General features: G+C 44.5%; 3 protein-coding genes across 10 annotated transcripts; all 3 read left to right on the top strand.

The window, feature by feature from the left end:
- Positions 1 to 1,648: 1,648 nt before the first annotated feature.
- LOC6607585 (esterase B1) lies at positions 1,649 to 9,789 on the top strand. 3 transcript variants are annotated; one of them, XM_002032318.2, is made up of 8 exons: positions 1,649 to 1,704; positions 3,812 to 3,982; positions 6,894 to 6,998; positions 7,493 to 7,629; positions 7,685 to 8,583; positions 8,646 to 8,815; positions 8,876 to 9,156; positions 9,214 to 9,403. In XM_002032318.2, the coding sequence occupies exons 2-8, from the start codon at positions 3,830 to 3,832 to the stop codon at positions 9,401 to 9,403; spliced, it is 1,935 nt and encodes a 644-aa protein (XP_002032354.2). In that variant the 5' UTR covers positions 1,649 to 1,704; positions 3,812 to 3,829. The 3 variants fall into 3 exon arrangements, with proteins under 3 accessions (XP_002032354.2, XP_032577820.1, XP_032577819.1); XM_032721929.1 differs by lacking the exon at positions 1,649 to 1,704 and having other exon boundaries at positions 3,770 to 3,982; XM_032721928.1 differs by lacking the exons at positions 1,649 to 1,704; positions 3,812 to 3,982 and adding an exon at positions 5,400 to 5,744 and having other exon boundaries at positions 9,214 to 9,789.
- Positions 9,790 to 10,892: 1,103 nt separating this feature from the next.
- Positions 10,893 to 12,338, top strand: LOC6607583 (serine/threonine-protein kinase GG21441). Its single transcript, XM_032722838.1, has one exon. It carries the CDS (start codon positions 11,016 to 11,018, stop codon positions 12,249 to 12,251), a length of 1,236 nt encoding a protein of 411 aa, XP_032578729.1. The 5' UTR covers positions 10,893 to 11,015; the 3' UTR covers positions 12,252 to 12,338.
- A 660-nt stretch (positions 12,339 to 12,998) lies between these two features.
- On the top strand, positions 12,999 to 17,317 carry LOC6607582 (G protein-activated inward rectifier potassium channel 3). Of its 6 annotated transcripts, XR_004362106.1 has the most exons (7): positions 12,999 to 13,247; positions 13,306 to 13,331; positions 13,776 to 14,023; positions 15,790 to 16,064; positions 16,118 to 16,900; positions 16,951 to 17,069; positions 17,133 to 17,317. XR_004362106.1 is itself a non-coding variant. In XM_032722091.1 (4 exons), the coding sequence occupies exons 1-4, from the start codon at positions 14,212 to 14,214 to the stop codon at positions 17,228 to 17,230; spliced, it is 1,356 nt and encodes a 451-aa protein (XP_032577982.1). In that variant the 5' UTR covers positions 14,197 to 14,211; the 3' UTR covers positions 17,231 to 17,311. The 6 variants fall into 6 exon arrangements, 1 of the variants encoding a protein (XP_032577982.1); XR_004362107.1 differs by having other exon boundaries at positions 13,000 to 13,331; positions 16,954 to 17,069; XR_004362105.1 differs by having other exon boundaries at positions 13,000 to 13,331.
- The last annotated feature ends 3,648 nt before the right edge of the window (positions 17,318 to 20,965 follow it).

The raw sequence follows: 20,965 nt of genomic DNA, 5'->3' as shown, positions 1-20,965 counted from the left end.
CGTATTCTGAGACGAACTTATTGACGTCAGCAGTGAAAAAACCTGTAGTTGTCCTTGATATTGGGCATCCTCCGAGAATCCACCGCAGGTTCCGCCTTTCACCAACATTGCTAACTGTAAATATTCCCATCCTAAAGGCTACACATCCCGATACATCCCTACAACAGCAGTAAACTCCACTCAAGATATTTCTGCTGTAATTTTCGTAAGTCATGGTAACTGAGGCTTTGCCAAATATTTGGGCCAAACAATAATGACAAATGGTGGCACAGTTTAAGGCCAGAACAACAGACATTCAGACCGCTGACAGAATGCACAAAATATAAATTCATGAACAGAATCGTATATTATTGTGGTTGTATTCAGTGTGTTTTTAATTTTCCATTTCGGGGTTTATTTGCACAGTGCGGCGGCATTCTTTTGTTTACGATCTGCGCTTGGCTAAATTGTAAACCTGGCTGCAAAGCACCGGAGTGAGAACAAACGGCAACGAGGTCACCAACCAGCCTCCTCCGAGAACGATTAATCAGTGGAAGATCCCCCCGTTTAATTGTTCCGCTAATATAGCAATTAAATGTCTTGACGATCGAGTTGGGCAATCGTTTGGTTAATTACACGGGCTTCGTGAAAAGTTCATTTCCATCCGGCGTCTACCATTAATTGTTTAACGTTAACTTTAGTCGCCTTTACAGTTGTCATTCCATTGCCATTGGCCAGCTTATTTTCCACACCGAGATCGCACTGCCTTGGCTTATTGTGCCACAGATTATTAGTTGCATCCTTGATCTCAAACGGTAAACGAGACCGGCCATCTCTAACCCCAGTGTCAACTGCTTTTCCGCGGTGGCAATAAACGAGTCCAATTTCACGTGGCCGCAGTTGGCAGTGGCTACAAACTGAAGTGAGCCGCTTTAGATATCTGCCTCTGCAAAATGCCCAAAAAGGGGGACGGGCTGACACTAGAATATGCTTACCATGGGCAGGCCACCAATTGCCAAAATTGAATTTGATATATAATTTTGCATAATTATGCGTGAGCCGGCGTGACAGCGGACCCGAAATGAGTACGGCCATAATTTCAGACCGCAGAAGCACAGCTATTCAAACAAACCGTTAATCTGGTGTCCATCGTCGGAAATTTTAAATGTATACATTTTCATGTTGCTAGCCGAGGGAATACCCTTTCAGTCATTAGTTTTATAAGAGGTCTTAACTATTAATTAGTTACTAGAAAGCAATTAATCATTTAGAGGAAAGTGTTTTAAAGTAACAAAGGTGTTTTGTTCTTCATTGCAGTTATTATTACAAATTAGCCGAGACTTGAACAAATAAATTTAATTAAACTTAAAAAAACCACTGATAAGCTGTGTGACTTATATATAGTGAAATTCATCAACTATTCACATTTAAGAAACAATATTCTAGAAAAAGTGATACACTTGCAGAAAGTACTTTAGGTTGCCTAAATGAGGTCTTACATCTACGGTGAGTCCAGAATTTGAACACTAAAAGTTACACTACCAACTACGAATTCCGCTCATGTCGTATAACCATTTTTACCGATCATCCAGACTGCTCGGCATGTTTTGCATGCCACAGCTGGTTAAGGTATAAGCCGCAGCAATTTGACGCTTAAGCGCACCGCTGCACAGTCGCAGCTTCAGTTTGTCGGCGACAGTCGAACGTGGAGCACGAAACATTTCGGTACGCGAAGAGTCAGATATTGAAGCCGAAATCGAAAGAAGTCGAAACGAATCGAATCGAATTGAGTTGAACAGAGCGCAATCGATGTGTCGGGCCAAAGACTCGGGGCACAAACTTGAACTTGCCCAACACACGAAGCCAATTACATGGTGCTGAAAAAGTGTTTTAGTGCTCAAAAATGGTGGTCAAAGTAATTCCAAGAACTAATCAAATCTAATGCTGATTGACGCCTATTAGGTTGACACATTTGACGCACAAATCTATTGCAAATCGCGCACTGCAGTTGCCGTCTTGTTGAGTCATTGAGCAGGGTTCAAGAAAATATGTGTGTCAAATATTTGTCTGTTTGCTGGTGAAATATTTGCGAGCCAGCTTTTGTTAATGAAACTCCAGACCCGAGCAGATGTGTCAGCATAAGCAGATGCCATTGGAATGGGCATGGGCCTGGCGAATTTGAAAATAGTTTTGAATTAGTTCCGTTTTTGCTGCCTGGCCCCGGCTACCATTTTATATAATGGGTCAAGCGAAATTTACTGTTAAGCGGCGCACGCCAAAAGCCACTGGGCCATCATCTTTTTGGCCAAACTCTCGCTTTCTCACACCTCTCTCTTTCTCCTCTCTATCTCTCTCGCTTTTGGCTCGCTTTATCTCTTCATTTCTTTCAGTCATTGGCTTGGCTTAATTTTTTCATGTTATTTTCTCAGTCAATATTTACCTTTTTTGTTTTGCTCGCCGCTTACGTAAGGCGTCGCAAGCTCGTCTGGCCGGCTCCAGGCCAAGTCTGCATCACCACCGCCACCTCCATCTCGGCCTGAATCCCGATCCCAGTTGCATTTGCAGCTCCCGATCAGCTGCTGTCACTGCGATTTTCCGACCCGTTTAACTGGCAATTTATGTTGGCCCTCTCTCTGACTCTCTCTTACTTCGGCTGCCAGCTCTTCAATTGGCCTGGTCATTACAAAATAGCCACATTCTGCTATTGGAATACTTGGCTTTAGCTCAATCGTTGCCTATGCAGCATTGCGAAAATTTAAAGTTTGATTTGCATATGTTTTTTGTAATCATAAGGCATATTTTTAAAAAGCTGGATTTATGGCCAAGAGAAAAGAGCACAGCTGATCGGCAACTCCCTCTCTTTTGGCTACTCTGCATCTCCAGCTGGTCGAACAACTTTCAAGGAAAGTGCAACTGTTGCCATGGCATTGTGGCAACTACAAATGGCTAAGTGAGACAAGAGGCTAGAGAGGGGAGAGCGGCAATGTCGTGTCTTTTGTAAAAGGAGGAAGTGGCTCTGGGTTACTGGTTTGCTGGTTTGCTGGGGGCGTGCTTATTGGCAATATTGGTATATACATATTTGTGTTATGGCCCAGTTTAACGAAACTGTTAAGGAAGCGGAACTATAATTAACACCCCTACTAGCTAGGCCAAAAGGTTTCCATTTCTGGTTGATTAACAGATTTATGGATACCACGAAGGAAGTTCGTTAGCTTCTTTGAGACCTTCTCGCCCTGATTTCCGGTCTTGCCATTCAATTAGTCCATTGTCATTGGGTCTGTGTTTTTATGCAAAAAATATATTAAATAAATTTATATGCATACACGCCATAATGTGGAATAAAACTACAGCCGTATGAATTCCTAATTCATCATACGCCCTGTGAGCATGCAAAATATTTAGTGACCTCTCGTAAGGAAAAAATAACACGGCAATAAAAACAGCAGCAGCAAAACAAAATTGAATAATGTCTGTTTTAGCCCAAGACAAGCGCTGTGAACAAATTCGAAAATAATCGCAAGCAATTTAAATTAAGACCACCACTGAGTGGCGGTGGAAAAACTGAAAACTGAGCCGAGTTAGTGGCTCTGAGCCAAGTTGAGTGGGGCCGGAGTCAAGCGCAAGAGCATCTAAAAGCCAAGCCAAGCCGAGCTAGCTGTTGACATTCGCGTCTTTGTCTTGGCCCTGACCAAGAAGTTGGCTCAGAAGCGTTGCGCACTTCGATTCGATATTCGGTTCGGTTCGTTTTCGGATTGGACATTGACGTTTAGCAAACACATTTGGCCATAACACGGGCCATCGCCTAATGCATTATTCCGATTTGTTTACCCAGACAACGAGCAAACGCACAATGACAACCACTGGACTTCGACCGCTGCTGAGCCTCCTGCTCCTTGGATTGGGTGTGATACTCTTCTGTGATGTCAGCTCCTCGATTGCCATAGCTCCGTCCACATTTGGCACGGCAATAGCACGTGCTGGGAAGATATCCAACCAGCTTAAGGTGAGTTCAAGAACCCGTATTCCTAAATAGTTGTGCGATCTGCGAACAACTTGTATAAATTAAGCAGAGACAAAAGAGTCTTTACAAAGCGTGCCAGTTCTGGCCATTTCGGCTGACTCGACCAGTTATGTGATTTTGATCGTGTCGCAAATTTGTTGCCGCCCCAAAAGTAATTCAACACCCGAGAAGACGTCGCTTTATGGCCAAGTGTTTTCGCCAAATTGTGTGGCTGCCGGTCACTGCATTTACATGTGCCTGTTAATGGACTTTATTGCTAACCATACAGAAACTAAGCCTGGCCAATTGCAAATACCTCGCGGTTCTATTGTTTTATGGAGGGAAGTGAAGCGCGTGAAAAATACTTTTTGGCACCTGCTAATTAGGCAGCCAGTGGCCCAAAACAAGTGGTCAGGGGCAGGTGAGGTTGAGCGGGGGCTTCGAATAACAGTTGGCCTTCTGAGCAGCCCTACTGAAAACGAATCTCTCCGGCAATGCAATTAATTCATTAGCCATGCAGCGCATGGCAGAAATATAGCACCTTTTTATAGCAGAAATGTGAGCACTGAAAGATTAACTATAATAATATATTAAATAAATATTATTAAGGCCATAGCTGATTAATTAGGCAATTAAACTAGAGATACATTTCCGTTTGCCGGTCGGATAACATTGACTGATAAAAGCCCAACATCAACGACAAGCCGGTCCAACTCAAAAAGAATACACGAACGAACAAAGCTCGAAATGTACATACACTAGGCCATTGCGTGCCTTACATAACCCGGCCATAAAAACAATGATTACAAGCACTAAAAACTAAACAAAACAAACCAAAAAATGTATTTAAAACACCGAACAGTCGACGGACAGACAGTAACAAGTGCAGCTCTAACAAGATGGCAAAATTGAATGCTAAAGCATGTTCGATCAGGGGATACCCATTAAAAGAGGATAGGTATAGCTGCCAGCTTTATAAATAAATAAGTGAGCTCTGTTTAGGCAAACATTAAATTGTATAGCATGCTATACATTAAATGGTAAAGTTATACCATCAACTAATGAATTCAGTCCTGGCATACCCGAAATTTTCCCAATTCCTACGGTGCTTTTAATGACTGCCATACCGAGGCGAAAAATCGAGGAGCAAGTGGAATTTAATTCAAAAGGCTTCAGACGCTCAAAAGCGCAACAGTTGCTGTCGGAAGAGCGAAGCGTTGATCCCGGGTGTCAGACTTTTTGCGGTGACTGTTTGTTTGACGGTGTCACTCCTCCGTTGCGAGTTCAATAAATCAAAGTTTACGGCTCCGCGTTCCACTGCACTTGTCGGAACGAAGTGCAGCGAGTTTGTGCGGTTGTCAGGCGGTTGCATAAAACAAAAGAGCCGAGTCCACTGCCTTTTCACCCCCGGCTTTTCGTCATGCCCTGTCCCCGGAATTGGCAACGTGGAGCGGCGATCGCAGCTCTTTCGCTAGCCATCGGTCTAATTGTCTTGGCATTTTGTGTGCAGCGACCGAACGAATCCGGCCATCGAATCATAGTCACCGAGCAGAGAAAGTCATCCGCGGAGGAGGCGCGGGATGGTTACGATCCGCATGGCAGCGATTTGCAAGATTTGCGGGGCAAAGCCAGAGCATTTTTTTTAATCGCCACCACCACAACGACGTCAACAACAATGTCGCCGGAAAATGCAACAAAAAGCGAAAACGCTTCCGGGTCACTGGACATGCCGCAAATGGTGGCCCACATGGGCAGTTCTAACGCGGTTCGTATTGAACATGGTTCTTATGCAACAATTGCATCGCTGGCTTTCTATCTGCATTTTATTTCGCATTTAGTTTTGGCTTTCGAGCGTGTAAGCGTGAAAGCGGCACCCATTGCATAAGGTTTGCATTGTAAGCGGCGAAAATATTATTATGCGAGATTCGCAATGCAACCAGAGATGTTGTTATTGCCTGTCTGGTTGTCCGGCTCTCACTCATTTGCATATTAGAGCAGCTGAAGCCCAAAAGCCGAATCAAAAGCGAAAGATTGATCGGAAGACTTTAATTATTTTCCCAGCACTCTCAAGCGCTTTGCGCGTTGAACAATGACCCACTTCTTAAGCGCCTTTTAAGCCAAAGTGTGTTTGGTTATCGAACACGCAGCCTGTCTGGCCAACGAGCGCATTAAACAGTTATAATTAAAGCCAACATCGATCGGATCTCGATAGGAAACTGTTATAAGCCAGCTACACCCACACTAGATAGCGCCCAGACCACACACAAAAAAAAATGCCATGGCTGTGCCTTATAGTCCGACGAATATCCACCAAGTTAGGGTATATGGTATACTTGAATCTCGGTGCTCCACAGCCACCAACTGACACCCAATTGTGCCATGAATCACAGGCAAATATAAGCCCATTTTAGCCCGGGACACACGCCCAGTTCGGCCTGGGAACAACCGTCAGATCGAGATTGACGTTTCCTCCGGCAGCACGTGACTCCAGTTGTTGGTGTTAGCCATGCTAATACCGCTGCCTAATTGCCGCAAGCCGAGCATTTGAGTTATGCAAATGGCATTTCAATTAAGCGGCGCAGTCGGTGAAGGTTGCCCGTTGACAGTTAACGCCGCTTTACAAATCGGACAGCCCCAAAAAATTGTCATCGAGCCCGATGAACTTGGACTGGGCATGGGCTTTTGCATGTTTTTTAAATTGCTGTTAACTGCACTCAAAAAAGATCATTGTCATCGGCATAAACATGGACATGGATTTCATATTTCGTATCAAAACCATGTGTATAATAATCTTTGACTTTTAACTTAGTGGGAAACCAGATGCGTAAATCTATTTACGGAAGTTGTTTTGCGTATTTCTTTTAACAGTTTTTTCGCAGTGCATAGTAAAACTTTTTGGAATTTTCAATTGCAGGAGACGACGGCATGGAAGACCCTGACATCGCATCCGAACTCGCTTGTCCAACTGTTGCCATCGCGGGCCATGCGAGTGGTCCAGGAGGTGGTTAGATCTCTGCGGGTGAGTCTTTTTCGGCCTTGAACCTAGCCGCAGCAAATGCCAAGCGTTTACAGCCTCTTTTGATTGCCGAATTGTAAAGTGGTGGCCAATCAATTTTCAACTTGGACGTGAACATGGACAGCTGGATGCAGGTGCAGTTTGGGGCTGAGGTCGACTCAATAGCAAAGAAAGAGGCTGGCATATGCACACACCCCCTAGATGGCCAGTGAGTCAAGAACTTGGAAGGTGACTGGAGGCGGGAAACTGGCTTTATGGAAATTGACCGAGGAGCTTGCGCAACATTGGCCAGGCACATGGCATACTTCTTTGCGCCGGTTCTATTCGAGTTCGCACTTCGATGCAAATTGGTTGCGCAACTCAGATTTTTCATTCGCAAGTGGCAGCCAAATTCGTGGGCCTTGAAGTTGAATACTTCACTTAAAACTGACTTTTACAACTGAACTTATCATTGGTGCTATACATAGACTAACATTGTTTGCTAAAATCATTCACAGAAAGAGCGTGAGATTGTGGCCACAACCTCGTTGGGAAAAGTCAGGGGTCGCTATCAAAAGTATCGATCCGGAGAGCGTGGAGGCTACTATAGTTTCAAAGGAATGCGATATGGAGCACCGCCTACAGGAGCAAGAAGGTAGGTCCAAGTCGAAGAATTATAAGCTGGAAACTAACAAGATCTTTTATTTAAGATTCCGTGCTGCGGAGCCGGAGAAGCCGTGGTCTGGAATCCGTGATGCTTCACGGGAAGGTCAGAGCTGTCCGCACAAGAACATGATCCTGGACACTTTCAAGGGAGACGAGGATTGCCTGTTTGTCAATGTGTTCACAACCCAAATGCCCAAGGATGATGAGTCTGCAGAGCAGCCAAAGCTTCCTGTTATGGTTTGGGTCCATGGAGGAGGTTTCTCCTTTGGCTCCGGCAACTCTTTCCTCTACGGACCGGACTATCTAGTGGCCGAAGATATTGTCTTGGTCACCCTGAACTACCGACTAGGTCCACTGGGCTTCCTAACCGCAGGACCTGACGCTCCCGGTAACCAGGGTCTCAAGGATCAGGTGCTGGCGCTAAAGTGGGTGCGGGATAACATAGCCGCATTTGGTGGAGATCCCAATCAGGTTACAATTTTCGGAGAGTCAGCAGGAGCTTCGTCCGTCCAGTTGCTTTTACTCTCTCCCCAGGCCAAGGGACTTTTCCACCGAGCGATATCCCAAAGTGGATCGGCCCTGAATCCCTGGTCCATGTCAGCCAGTTCGAGCCAGAGAGCTGCTCGGCTGGCAGCCAATTTGGGTTACGTGGGGGCCAATAACACCGAGGATATTCTTGACTTTCTTCGACGAGTTCCAGCCATGAAATTGGTTGAAGCAGCGCCCACAACAATCACGGCGGAGGATCAGCGGAATAACATTGGCTTGCCATTTGTGCCCGTGGTGGAGGGATATTGGAATCAAGACTCTCAGGAGGAACAGTTCTACGAGGAGCCGTTCCTTACTCAGCACCCTAGCGATATGTATCATTCGCAGAATTTTAACAGCGATGTGGCCTATATGACGGGTTACAATACACACGAGGCCATGCTGTTTATAAGAAGTAAGATAAATTGTAAGAACATCTAAGAGGATCACTTTAATGGCTCTTAAATAATTTACCAGGACTTCGCAAGAATCCCCAATTGCTGGGCATCATTGAGAACGACTTTGGCCGCCTGGTTCCGCAAGATTTGAATGTGACTCAATATCATGATAGGGTGACCCGTGAGATAAGATCCTTCTACTTGGGAAGCAAGCATGTGGGCATTGAATCAGTGGACGAGATGATTGCGGTAAGTGAGATTTCCAGTGTACAAAACTATAGATAAAAATTGACTTTGTATCTTTGACAGCTCCTCACGGATCTCATGTTCCTTCAGGGCATCCGTCGCACAGCCCGGAATCATGCCAAGTTTGGAAATGCACCTGTCTACATGTACCGCTTCTCCTTCGATGGATCTTTGGGGCTCTACAAACGGATGCTGGGTATTCCCCGACCTGGTGTTTGCCACGGCGATGAGCTGGGTTATCTGTTCAAGTTCGGGTTCTTCAATTTGAGCTTGGATCCCAAGTCGATGGAGGTACAGGTCAAGAATCGAATGGTGCGCATGTGGAGGAATTTTGCCAAATATGGGTTAGTAGTTAGGATGAATGAAAACGTTTTATAGAATTTAACCAATGCTAATTACAGCTCCCCTACGCCGGATACCGAGGATCCTATGCTGACCACCAAGTGGGCGCCAATCGATCCCACCAATGTGATGAACAGTCTCAACTACATGGACATTTCAGCAAATCTGGCGATGAAAACCAATCCCGAGCCGGAGCGTCAGAGATTCTGGGATGAGATGTATCAGCACTACAATGGGGCTGCCATGTAAAAAGACATCCAAATACCCTTACAAAACCACACACACACACCACACACTCTCACCCTCACACACTCTATTTTCGTATTGCCATTTTGTGAAAGATCGCACGAAACCCAGAATATTTAAATGCAAAATTCATTGTACAATTTTCGTAGGTCGTAGAAATTGTTAGCTATATTTTTAGCTATATTATTAGCAACTAGTTTGTAAGTGTTCCAGCATTTATCCACACCAACACCTATTCACTTCCATAAACCAACGTTTATATGCCTTTCCTTACTACACATGTATCCACAATAACCAGGTGTAAATAGTCAGAGTCTATCTAATGCAAACATCCAACACACGATGTTAATGTAAATTATACATATTATATTTTAGCCGTTGTCTTTGAATTTGTTGCGGAATATTTTAATTTGGGGAAGTAACAATTTGAACAAGCGTAGGGGTTATCCTCTCTCAAAATTAATTCAATTTCAACGATATACATTTTAACAATCAATTATTAAATTTGTAACATACATTCGATATACATGTAGAACACAAAAATGTAAAAAAAATCTGATGTGTGTACAATCTATCGAAAAGTTAGCCGATACAAGAACCCATGGCATTCTACACATACGCATACATGTATGTTATCCATATTTTACATAACAATACTTGAATCCTTGCAAATCAGACTGACTGACGATAACCGACTTCCTTAGTTTTTAAGATGGAAATGCAAAAAGAATACATGCGATTAAAAAGAAGGTAAGTTGATTTCAAATTCCAATTTAGAATATGCCAATTTGTATACAGCTACAGAACGAATGTTAACAATAATAAGAGTTTTAAGAAGGAAAATAAATTTAGTTCTTAATTTTTGTGACTTTATTTACCAAAAAAAATATGAAGTGACTTGTGAAGAAGCTGCCTTGCATAAATTTATAATCGGACGCTTTTAAATAACCCAATAAAATTGTTATATTTCTATATATGCCCTCAGAAGCGAAATGCTGTGCATAAATCAAACGTGATCCAGATAAAAACCAGTGGCCTGACGTCCAACTTAATTTTTCGCATCATTTTAACAATAAATATACAAATTTCTCAACAGGTGGTTAATTGAGAAAGTCAACCGAATCGATTTGTTGACTATTACAGAAATAGCCGTTGCGTGAATTTTAAAACAAATTACACCCCAGGATCCCCATGTGGCACTCTGATGGACTACAAATTTGCACTTGACGCGATTTAAGTGGCCGCCAACGGATTGTCAGGGGGCAGCTGCGAGTTCATCCCAGTATCGGGGGTCGCACACACACTGGGCGACAAAGCTGATTATTCAATTATTCCAGCGGCTTTGGCGCTCTTCATCCGCGTCGAGTCGCTGCCATTCACAATTTAGTGGATCATAAATTATTCTGGGGCAGGGAATTGCGGAAGAGCATTGAGCGAAACATGCCTGTTTCTACCGCATGGAAACGGAGATGGCCAAGCAATCGCCTTCACAAATTAGGGAAGCTAAGCCAGGTTACCCAGTACAATTCCAGATTTCACTTAGTAACTCACTTTTCTTTCGTATATTTTTTTACACCACATTCATTTTCCAATATTTTTAACGTTTTAACGCGTTATGTCAGACCAATCCACTTGTTCTGCCTCCAGGGGGGTAGGTCCTCCACTACACAAAAAAGCGCTGCGGGTGTGCTTCCTGCGGAACGGAGATAGACACTTTAAGGGCGTTAACATGGTCGTCTCTCAAGCCCGTTTTAAGGACATTTCGGCTCTGCTACAAGAAGTCACCGACTCTTTAAAACGCCATGTGGTTTTGCGATCAGCAATCGCTAATTTCCGCCGGACTGACGGATCGGATTTAAGATCGCTGAGTTGTTTCAGCGAAACCGACATTGTGATTTGCTGCTGTAAGAATGAAGAAATAGTTAGTGTCAATTACAGCATCAACAAGGACTTCCAGCGAATGGTGGATTCTTGTCAACGTTGGCGCCAACGTCGGTCTGACACTGGAACCTTGGAGTGCATGAAGTCTCTCGACCTGCCCGAAGCCATTCAGCTTTACATTGAGAGCCATATAGAGCCCGTGGTGCAAAACACAAGGACGCTGATATATCGCGGGAAAACCAGGGCCAGCCAGACCAAGTGCATCGTGAAGATGGTGAACAAGCAGACCCAGAGCAACGACTGCGGAGATACCTATATGGAGGCGGAGGTGCTGCGGCAGCTTCAGTCGCATCCAAACATAATCGAGCTGATGTACACGGTTGAGGATGAGCGCTATATGTACTTGGTTTTAGAGTACCTGGACTGTGACATGCAGGAAGTGATTCAGGAGCTCGGTATCTTGTCGGAGGCATGTGCCAGATCGGTGATGAGATGCACGGTATCGGCACTGGCGCATATGCACCAACTTCAGGTGATTCATCGGGACATCAAGCCGGAGAATCTGCGGGTCTGCTTTTCATCCGGCCAGTGGAACTTTAAAATGGTCAAAGTGGCGAACTTTGGCTTGGCCACTCACTATCGTGGAAGCAAGTTGAACGTCCGTTGCGGCACTCCTTGCTACATGGCACCCGAGATGATCGCAATGTTGGGATACGATTATCAGGTTGACTCCTGGTCGCTGGGAGTTACTCTGTTTTATATGCTATGCGGTAAAATGCCCTTTGCTAGTGCCTGTGAAAATGAGAAGGTCTATGCAGCGATCATGAGTGGTGGACCAACGTATCCCAAGGACGTGAAAAGTGTCATGAGTCCGGAGGCCACCCAGTTGATCGACGGACTGCTGGTGAGCGACCCCAGCTATCGTGTCCCCATCGCTGATCTCGGCCAGTATCAGTTCTTGGCCCTATAGCGCTGTTAAAAATTTCCAGTGTTATCGGATTGTTTAGAATTTCAATAAATTTAAATAGGTTCAAGTGAGGCCATCACAATAGCTAAAGATTTATGATGGCAGTGAACGCTTTTAATTGGCTTAATGCCGTCAAAATGAACTACGCATGACCATACCGTTGACTGCACAGCGATGCTTATATGGACATATATATTTGTTATTAACGTCACAATTTATTTATTATTTGTGTTTGCACAATGCAGCCAAAATGCGCGTGAGTCGACGGTAAACACTGAGATATTACGTATACGACACCTTGTACTCGAATCCGAGCCAAGATACAAACGAGGGCCATTGTTTGCGCTGTCTATTTAAATAGGGAGATCCAGTGACAGTCGTATCTGATAAATCAGAACTCTCTTGGCTAACCTATCGATATTGCGACATCACACGGGGGCCCACAGAATATCAAGCAAGCGCCACCCCTTCCCCGACGTTGACTCAAGGTCGCCTGCATTGAGAAGTGTTTCTGCCTTCTGATTTCGTTGATAAGATGAGCTTATCGCACTTATCTTCCGCTTCGCTTTCAATTTACGAATCATTTCAATTGAACTTTTTCCGCGGCACAGCCGCAAGTTGTATCTTTCGGTAACAGTATCTGTGAGAGCATCGTCGATGTGCAGTGTGTAATTTTCTCTCTTCCTGAACATGTATGTGTGTGTCACTTACAGCTCACCGCTTTCTGTTCACAAGTTTTGTTTAGTTGGAAAAATGTTCTTTCAGTCGGCCGTCATCTAATCCATTGGTCGGACTTGCGGATCCGTAGATTCGCTGTGACATTTGCTCTGTGGCTGCGGCTTCTGTGGGCACAGCACCGAGTGCCCTCTGATCTCCAGTCCCCAGATCATCTCATTTCTGGAACGACACGCGTCGGCAAAACATAACGAAACGGAGCTTGTGAAACTAAAACATTGTGCCTATTATCTGTTCGCCACATGCCATCTTAAAGTGTCAAAAGTATGTTGAGGCTCTTTTGAAAAACAATGGCGATCTAACAAAAAATTTCGATTTGAAGGTGTCAATCAATTTAATATTTAAAAGGTGATAAAACTACTTAAGCTTAAGCGTGCTGATGCTCAATAATTATTCGACTTACAAGTGCTTGCCTCGAATCTTGTGAAAAGTACAGAAAGGTGCGAAAATCTAAGCTAGCTGCGGAAGCGCTTTAAATTTCAGTAACTCAAGCCTGTATTTTATGCAGCTGCCCTTAAAAAATCGTTTAACAATGTGGCGAATATCTGCTATTTTTATGGTTGAATAATGTGGCTAATGTTTGCTCGTTATTCCATAAATAAAATAAACTGATAAAGTATATGGGTTGTATATTTTGCCAGCGGACCTCAAAAATCAGTGTGAATCAGCTGACGACGTTGGCAAAAAAATAGATTCTCGCACCTGGGTTGCACTTATCACAAGTTTCTGTTGCCCACTCGACGCCAAGGGAATTAATTGAAAAGGCAACTCCTTCACCTCAACCTCCCACAGATGCGTTTTAATTTCTCCACCCACTCGGCGGCCCCCACCTCAACGGCCATACCAACAACAACACAGGCAAATGGAGGCGACCAGACCACCCAACCGCTGAAGAAGGCCATCGAAGCGGACCCCGATTCGCTGGACAGTGTGATCAGCAATCCTCAATCCTATCCCATCACAATTGTGCCGAATAGGCCGACCAGCTACTATGGCCTATCCCAAAATGGCAAGCCCTTCCCCCGCCAACCGAGCTGCAGGTGAGTGGTTGTGGATATTTTCTAAGCTATTTTCCCGGGCTAAGTGATTGGGTCAATAAGTGCCGATTAGTTAGAGCAGCTCTAATTGCTTGGCCAAATTCAGACCACTTTAACGTTGGCCTGGGCTGAATCGTCTGGCGAGGAGCTCCAGTTTCGATCAGCACCGCGAAGTTAAAACGTCTAGAGAGATGCAGGTTCCGCTCAGCGATGTCCAGGTGCTGCAGGATCCCGCCGATGCGGAAACCCTTGTCGGCGGCGACAAGGATGAGACCTTTGCCCACATGAAGGAGTGGAAGCGCCAGTACATGCGGGGCATCTCGCACACGCCCTCGCAGGCAGGAGTCTACTACGAGGCCTTGAAGGGATCGAGTCACTCGCTGGCCAAAGGGTGCGCATGATCCAAATTGTATATATTTTTGTGAGGATCTTAATAATGCATAGTTCCCGTTACACTACTACGCTATTTGGAGCTCTTTATAAATATTGTAAGAACTTTACTTGCGAAAGTAAAAATAGGAGCTTCGGGCAACAATTACCCAATTACGCAAAGTTCCGCCGGCTTTCCGCCAAGTAATTAGCTCGTCAAGGGGCCTGACATTCAACTTGAACTTGCCGACAAGTTGACTTCCATCATCGCCGTGCGCCCGTGTCACGTTGTCGCATCTTTTGGGCTTTTTGTTTAGCTGATTAGCAGAGTGCCGCTCGCAGTTTGCGGTTGTAATTTATATGGCTACGCCCACGGTTCTAGTTTGCTTTCCTGGCTGCAGATTGCAGTGCATATGATTTAGATGCGCTCTACGAATGCGATTCATTAGGCCAGCCTGTCTGACTTTTTGCCTTCTCCAAATCTTGACGGCATCTTGTTCTCACACTTGTCACCTGCTAAACGGTTGTCCAAATGATTTCCCATCGGATATAGCTTCCCTTTTCCCAGACACTTTCTTTACTATTTCATTTTTTTTCTTATTTGTTTATTGCGTGGGCCGCTCAAAAATGTAATTAATTAATGCTGACATTCTACAAAGCGGGCCAATGATTCATCTGTCACACATTTAGCCCGCTGAGCTCCAAATTTGATTAGCCGGCATTAATGCAATCGGCACAATGCCAATTAATCGAGTAGTGCGAGTGTCAATGTGGGGTTAAGGTAATTGGCATCCGAGAAATGCCGGGTCACGTGGGTGTAACCATCGACAGGTGCATCCAGCCCTCTTGAAATGCACTGCTGTGACAAGCAGAGGGGTAATAAATCAAACAATTTGTGGGAGAGCTGTAATTAAGTGTTATAAGAGTGGATGGGTCAGATTGCCGTGAATCGTAATTGTGATCTGAATCTGTCCGATTTGTCCGCCTTGCGACATTGGCATTCGCGACTGTGTTAATTAGATGCAATTCTCGTGTTTCCAGTCCAAAAACAGACGAGTGCAAAAGCGCACACTTAATTTACGCAAATTAAAAAACACGATGTCGAGACATCCAATTTTATCTGACACTTGCATAAATCATGGAAATCATATTCATTGCCATTTGTAAAAGGAAAGATGAATAAGAATCTCCAGGCAAATAGGGTTAAGGGACATCTACTTTAAGTGGGCACATTTTATAATTTTTTTATCCTATGTTAAATTAATGAATAAATAGTTTCCAATTTCAAATGTGGACTATAAGGTTGAAGCTACATAAAATATATATGAAATCCAAAAGATTGATAATACATTGCACACTTTTAGGCATTATGTATAAATATTTTTATTTTCTGTTCGCAGATCTCGCAATTTCCGGCCTGGCAGCATGAGACGTGTTCGCCGACGAGCGGTCTTCAAAAATGGTGACTGCAATGTGGTGCAGAAGCACCTGCAAAGACGCCGAGTTCGATTCCTGCAGGACATGTACACCACCATGGTGGACTGGCAGTGGCGGTGGACTCTCTTGGCCTTCGCACTCAGCTTCATCCTGTCGTGGCTCTTCTTTGCGCTCATCTGGTGGCTGATTATCTACACACACGGAGACTTGGAGGAGCCTCACTTGCCAGAAAACCAAGGTTTGTTAGATATAAAGAGCACTCAGTGATTATATGACAATTTCAACTTTTAGAGGAATCTGGTTGGGCGCCTTGTGTTTCGGCCATCGATGGCTTTACTTCCTGCTTCCTGTTCTCCATTGAAACGCAGCATACTATTGGCTACGGAGTGCGCACTACCTCGCCCGAATGTCCTGAGGCCATCTTCATGATGTGCTTCCAGTCCATATACGGCGTGATGTCTTCTGCATTTATGGCCGGAATAGTGTTTGCCAAAATGACAAGGGCCAAACAGCGGGCACAGACTTTGTTGTTCTCCAAACACGCCGTAATTTGCCAACGTGATGGCACCCTTTCGCTGATGTTCCGTGTGGGTGACATGCGAAAGTCACACATCATTGGAGCCGGAGTGAGGGCTCAGTTGATCAGGACAAAGAGCACCAAGGAGGGTGAGGTGATGACACAGTACTTCACAGAACTGGAGATCGGTACTGATGACTCCGGCTCTGATTTGTTCTTCATCTGGCCCATGGTCATCGAGCACAAGATCGACGAGAACTCACCGCTCTATAATCTCAATGCCACTGATATGCTGCAGGATAAGTTCGAAATCGTTGTGATCCTGGAGGGCACCGTGGAGTCCACTGGACAGAGCACTCAAGCCAGATCCAGCTATATTAACACTGAGATCCTTTGGGGACATCGTTTCGATCCAGTGGTGCTGTACAACAAGGATCTGCAAGCCTATGAAATCGACTACGGTCGATTTAACGAAACCACTCAGGTGGACACTCCGTTGTGCAGTGCTCGGGAATTGAACGAGATTTACAAGATCCAAGAGGGATTCCGCACACCAGGTAAGAGTTGGAGTGGCGAAATCCATTGTTTTTCATTGTGATTTGCCCAGCAGAAACCACCTTTACCATGCGTCAACTGTCCCACAATCATTCTGATCAGGCCTCCTAGACGGAGATTCCAGTGTTTCGTCCCTCGTGTTGCTATAGTTTGTAATCGTGTTTGTCCTATGTGAGTTAAATGCTACCCTGCTTCAAAGGTGACCCATAATATTGTGAGATATCGTTATTACAGCTTCCCCCTCGACCGAATCGAGGTGCTCCTGCAGTTCCGGCTATCAGACACCTGGAAGGCAAAGCCGCCTGCGCTGGCAGCTCCCGGTGCCCTTTTAATGCTCCTCGACTATCCACACACTTAAATGTACGAGTTACCCTACGAAAATAAGTTAATAAACGCTTTAGTCAGAGACTACACCCAAATTGCATGTCCCTGGGCTTGGGCTGTGCATACAAATGACACATAATTGCCCCGCTCGCTGCTAGGTAGCAGTTGCATTGGGGACCAACCCACTCATTAGGCATCATTAATAACTCGGGCATATCAATGCAAGAGGTGCCAAAAAAAAGCCCAACACAATCACACACAAACACTCGCTGGGCAAAACAAGTTCGTGGCTGGAGTCTTTTGTTCGTGGGCGACCCCAAAGTGGACTAGGGTGAGTATTGCACATCGAGTGTGTCGAAGTGCGGGGCTATGGCGCTTGCGAGAAACATACATATCCTTTTAATTGAAATTGAATCAATAACTCTTATTTGCGCAAACTAATCAACACTAAATTATAACACTCACAGAAAAACAACTTGAATATTTATTATCGCATTTATCACCGCTCCCAGGGTGGATATCTAATGAAATGTGGGTGTGGGTCAGATGCCTGGTATGCCCCAATGCCCGGGCCATAAATACAATGCCAAATTTCAGCAACTCTATTACAACTCACCCGAAAAAAATTAAAGAAAAATGGCAAAACAAAAAATCGGCATAAAAAACTAAATAGGAACGCAAACGAAATCGAAATGAATGTTGGCTGCCAAAGGCGGGGGCTGTCCCAAGGGGTGGAGTGCAGAATGGTGGTTCAGTGGTTCGGTGGTGCAGTAATGCTGAGTGCTGTGCAGCGTCCTTAACCCAGTTTGGTGCACAGTTGCCGTGGTGGAGTAGAACCAACCAGCCAGCCAACTAGGCACTCATGTGGGGCGCGCTTTATGTTTAATTACTTGTTAAATGTTTTGTCGCTTTTATCAGCTCACATGCTTAAGAGCCCCATTAGCCGGAGTCGAGCACCCACAACTCCCCGTGACATGCGTCGCTTTTGGGCACCTCGAGCACTCTGGGGCTTTTTGGGGGGAGGGACACAAATGTCGATGCCCGTTTGGCTCTTGTGTGATTGGCTTCGACGAACGTGCCGGCTGATCGACAGAATTAAAATATTATTCGCGCATGAAACGTTGCAGGCAACGAGCACCGCATGTGGCACACTATTTTTGCGACTTCAACTGCGACTTTGCCTCCGACTGTGGCACGTTTCGAAGACAAAAGGCGCCACCCAAATGGCTCAACTCCAGCCACTTGGCCCCGCGGGTCATAATTCCCGCTCCAAGCCACCCGAAAAACGTTTGCCAGTTGTGCCAAACAATTTCTCGTGTAATTTTTAATGTGCTGCACAAACACGCGAACAATGCATGAACGTGGTCCGTTTGTCGGGCTAACCAAGTCGAATGCTCCTCCAAGTTGACATGCATCGACGTGGACCCATCTGCAAATAATGGTTGGATATTGGAGCAACTACATTTGATTAACCAACCCTATAAGAATTCCTTGACAAAGATGGGAAATAAGCAATATTTTCCTATAATGACCTTTTAATATATGAATAGGTAGAGCTCAGCGCCGCTGGCCAGCTTTCAAGATTTTACAGCCGAGTAGCGACAGTGACTGCGGCCTAATAAAGACATCAATTGGGAGGATGACTCAGGTGGCTTTTTTTCCGTTCAAAGATCTGGAGGAAGGGAGCTGATAAACGAAGTTGCAAAACAAGCTTAAAATTAACTGCGGCCGGCAGTGCGAACAAAACAAAAGGTAGAACATGCTACATAACTCATCCATAATCAACACTGTTTACATAAATTTCAAAAATTATTACACGGCAACGGTGGCCAATGGGGATTCCAGCTCCATCAGGGACTGAGACCCAGACTGAGACTGAGACTGGTCCCGAAACTGAGCTATGGGATCGGGGAGAGCGCGTGATGAATGCTTAAATAATGCGCTTAACCCTGTGCGAACATAATTTATGGTGTGCGGATATGCATGAGTACAGTACAAGCCGGCAGTGGGTACAGCGAATACAGGAGAGTCGGTCAGTAACACACGCTGTTTTCATTGTTATTACACGGACGTTGTTGCCGCTGACCAATCTGTAAGCCCTCTTTGCCGTGCTGCCGGCCCGCTGCCGATCCGCTGCTGGTTCGCTGCCATTTTGGCCAAATTGATTAATTACGGTCATTCGGGGACGCAGCAGCGCTGCATAAGTAGCATAAAATGCCATAAACCGCCGGCCAGGAGTCTCCAAGTCATTTGCCACTAAGGACAAAGCCGCCAAAAAAGCGAAATTACTCAAGCGTAGCGAACAGGCCAAGAGATCTTCTTCATCTTCTTTGGGCCAGGTCGGAGCTTGAGCCTTGCCGCTATATGCCGCAATTGATTTAAGTTACCAGGAGAGTTGGAAGCGGGGCAATAGGTATGCCAAAATATGGTATGGTATATATGAGAATGTATATATAATTGTGAGTCGCCTCTGGGCGTGCTGCATGTTCTGTTGTAAGTAATAAGCATTTTTATGTCGCAATTGGCCAGGGAGGGGTTAAGGGCAGGCCAAAAGTAATGCTTAACACGCCGTTGCCGCTGACATGCTCAACTTGATGATGATGCTGCAATGCCGGCGGCTAAAAACCACTCTCTGCTTGAATAATATTGAAATTAATTATTTTTGATGGAAATTATTAAGTAATTTTTATGTGGCCAAGTTTCGTTGAGCTCCTCTGCACTCTTCCTCTCTTCCCTCCTAATTAATTGTATTTATTAAATAACATAATAAATTAGCGCTTGCACTTGTTGTTATGCTTGCTCCAATTAAGGAAGTGCCACTCCAAGACAATCAAAATGTCGGGTCTGAAGTCCCGACCAAATTGGCTATCGGGTCAACCGGTTTGCGTTGTTTTTTATTTTGGTTATTTTGCTGTAGCCGGGCTTTGTTGATAACGCGCTTTAATTAAAAATCTGCATACATTTTTGGGCAGTTGCAAGTCTCGCAGCTTTTTCCCCCATATCGCGATCTTATTTTTTGTTCCAAAAGACCCGCCAAAAATATCAAAATCAAAAGCGGCGCTGGCTCTTTTATGACAGATCTCACTTTAAAGTTGACGTCCGAGCTGTCAGAAAATAACACTTGAAGACTGCAGGGAAGATGCAGTTTTCCCCTTCTTCACTCTTGGCCGTAAAATCTGTTATTTTCGTGGATTTCTGATGTGAAGTGAAGTTAATTTAGCCAGCTTCGACTGACATACAAGAAATGTAACAATGTATAAGTTTGTGCACAAGTGATTTTAAGAAAAAGTATTTTAAAAGGGCAAGCCTCTTTAAAAATGATGAACCCAAAAATCATTTTCCTAATTTTTTGTGAATAATATATGTGGTATTTTGGTCAAAACATTGCAAATAATAGCCCAAATATGGAATGTCATATCTCGTTGAGTTTGTTTTTTGAATCCCAATCGATTTGCATTCAAATTTGGGAAATTTAGGTTTTTCCATTTTTTCGCAAATTTTTATGATGGTACCCCTTACAAAAAAAGAGAAAATTTGGCCAAAAATTATTTTTACGGAGTCCGTCAAAAAGTGATAGGGATGGTTAGAATTGGTAATTAGGAGTAAAAAACGGTACTTCTTTTACCTGTGTGGCCATTTTTGGCCAAGTTATAGTCAAAAAACCCAACTTAAATATTCATATTTTTGCCAAAAATCATTTCTCTAATTTTTTGTGAAAAAAATATACGGTATTTTGATCAAAA

The sequence above is a fragment of the Drosophila sechellia genome, chromosome 3R (genome assembly GCF_004382195.2).
Source record: "Drosophila sechellia strain sech25 chromosome 3R, ASM438219v1, whole genome shotgun sequence".
NCBI lineage: Eukaryota > Metazoa > Arthropoda > Insecta > Diptera > Drosophilidae > Drosophila > Drosophila sechellia.
The sequence above is the reverse complement of the archived record's forward strand: the minus strand, read 5'-3'. Positions and strand labels throughout refer to the sequence as shown.

Bases quoted from the DNA above. Each gene is read 5' to 3' on its own strand.
- LOC6607582 (XM_032722091.1), top strand. From the start codon at position 14,212: ATGCAGGTTCCGCTCAGCGATGTCCAGGTGCTGCAGGATCCCGCCGAT. The intron at 14,412-15,789 runs GTGCGCATGATC...TTCTGTTCGCAG, and splicing joins AGTCACTCGCTGGCCAAAGG to ATCTCGCAATTTCCGGCCTG. The intron at 16,901-17,132 runs GTAAGAGTTGGA...TCGTTATTACAG, and splicing joins AGAGGGATTCCGCACACCAG to CTTCCCCCTCGACCGAATCG.
- LOC6607585 (XM_032721928.1), top strand. From the start codon at position 5,400: ATGCCCTGTCCCCGGAATTGGCAACGTGGAGCGGCGATCGCAGCTCTT. The intron at 5,745-6,893 runs GTTCGTATTGAA...TTTCAATTGCAG, and splicing joins ACATGGGCAGTTCTAACGCG to GAGACGACGGCATGGAAGAC. The intron at 8,816-8,875 runs GTAAGTGAGATT...TATCTTTGACAG, and splicing joins CAGTGGACGAGATGATTGCG to CTCCTCACGGATCTCATGTT.
- LOC6607583 (XM_032722838.1), top strand. From the start codon at position 11,016: ATGTCAGACCAATCCACTTGTTCTGCCTCCAGGGGGGTAGGTCCTCCA.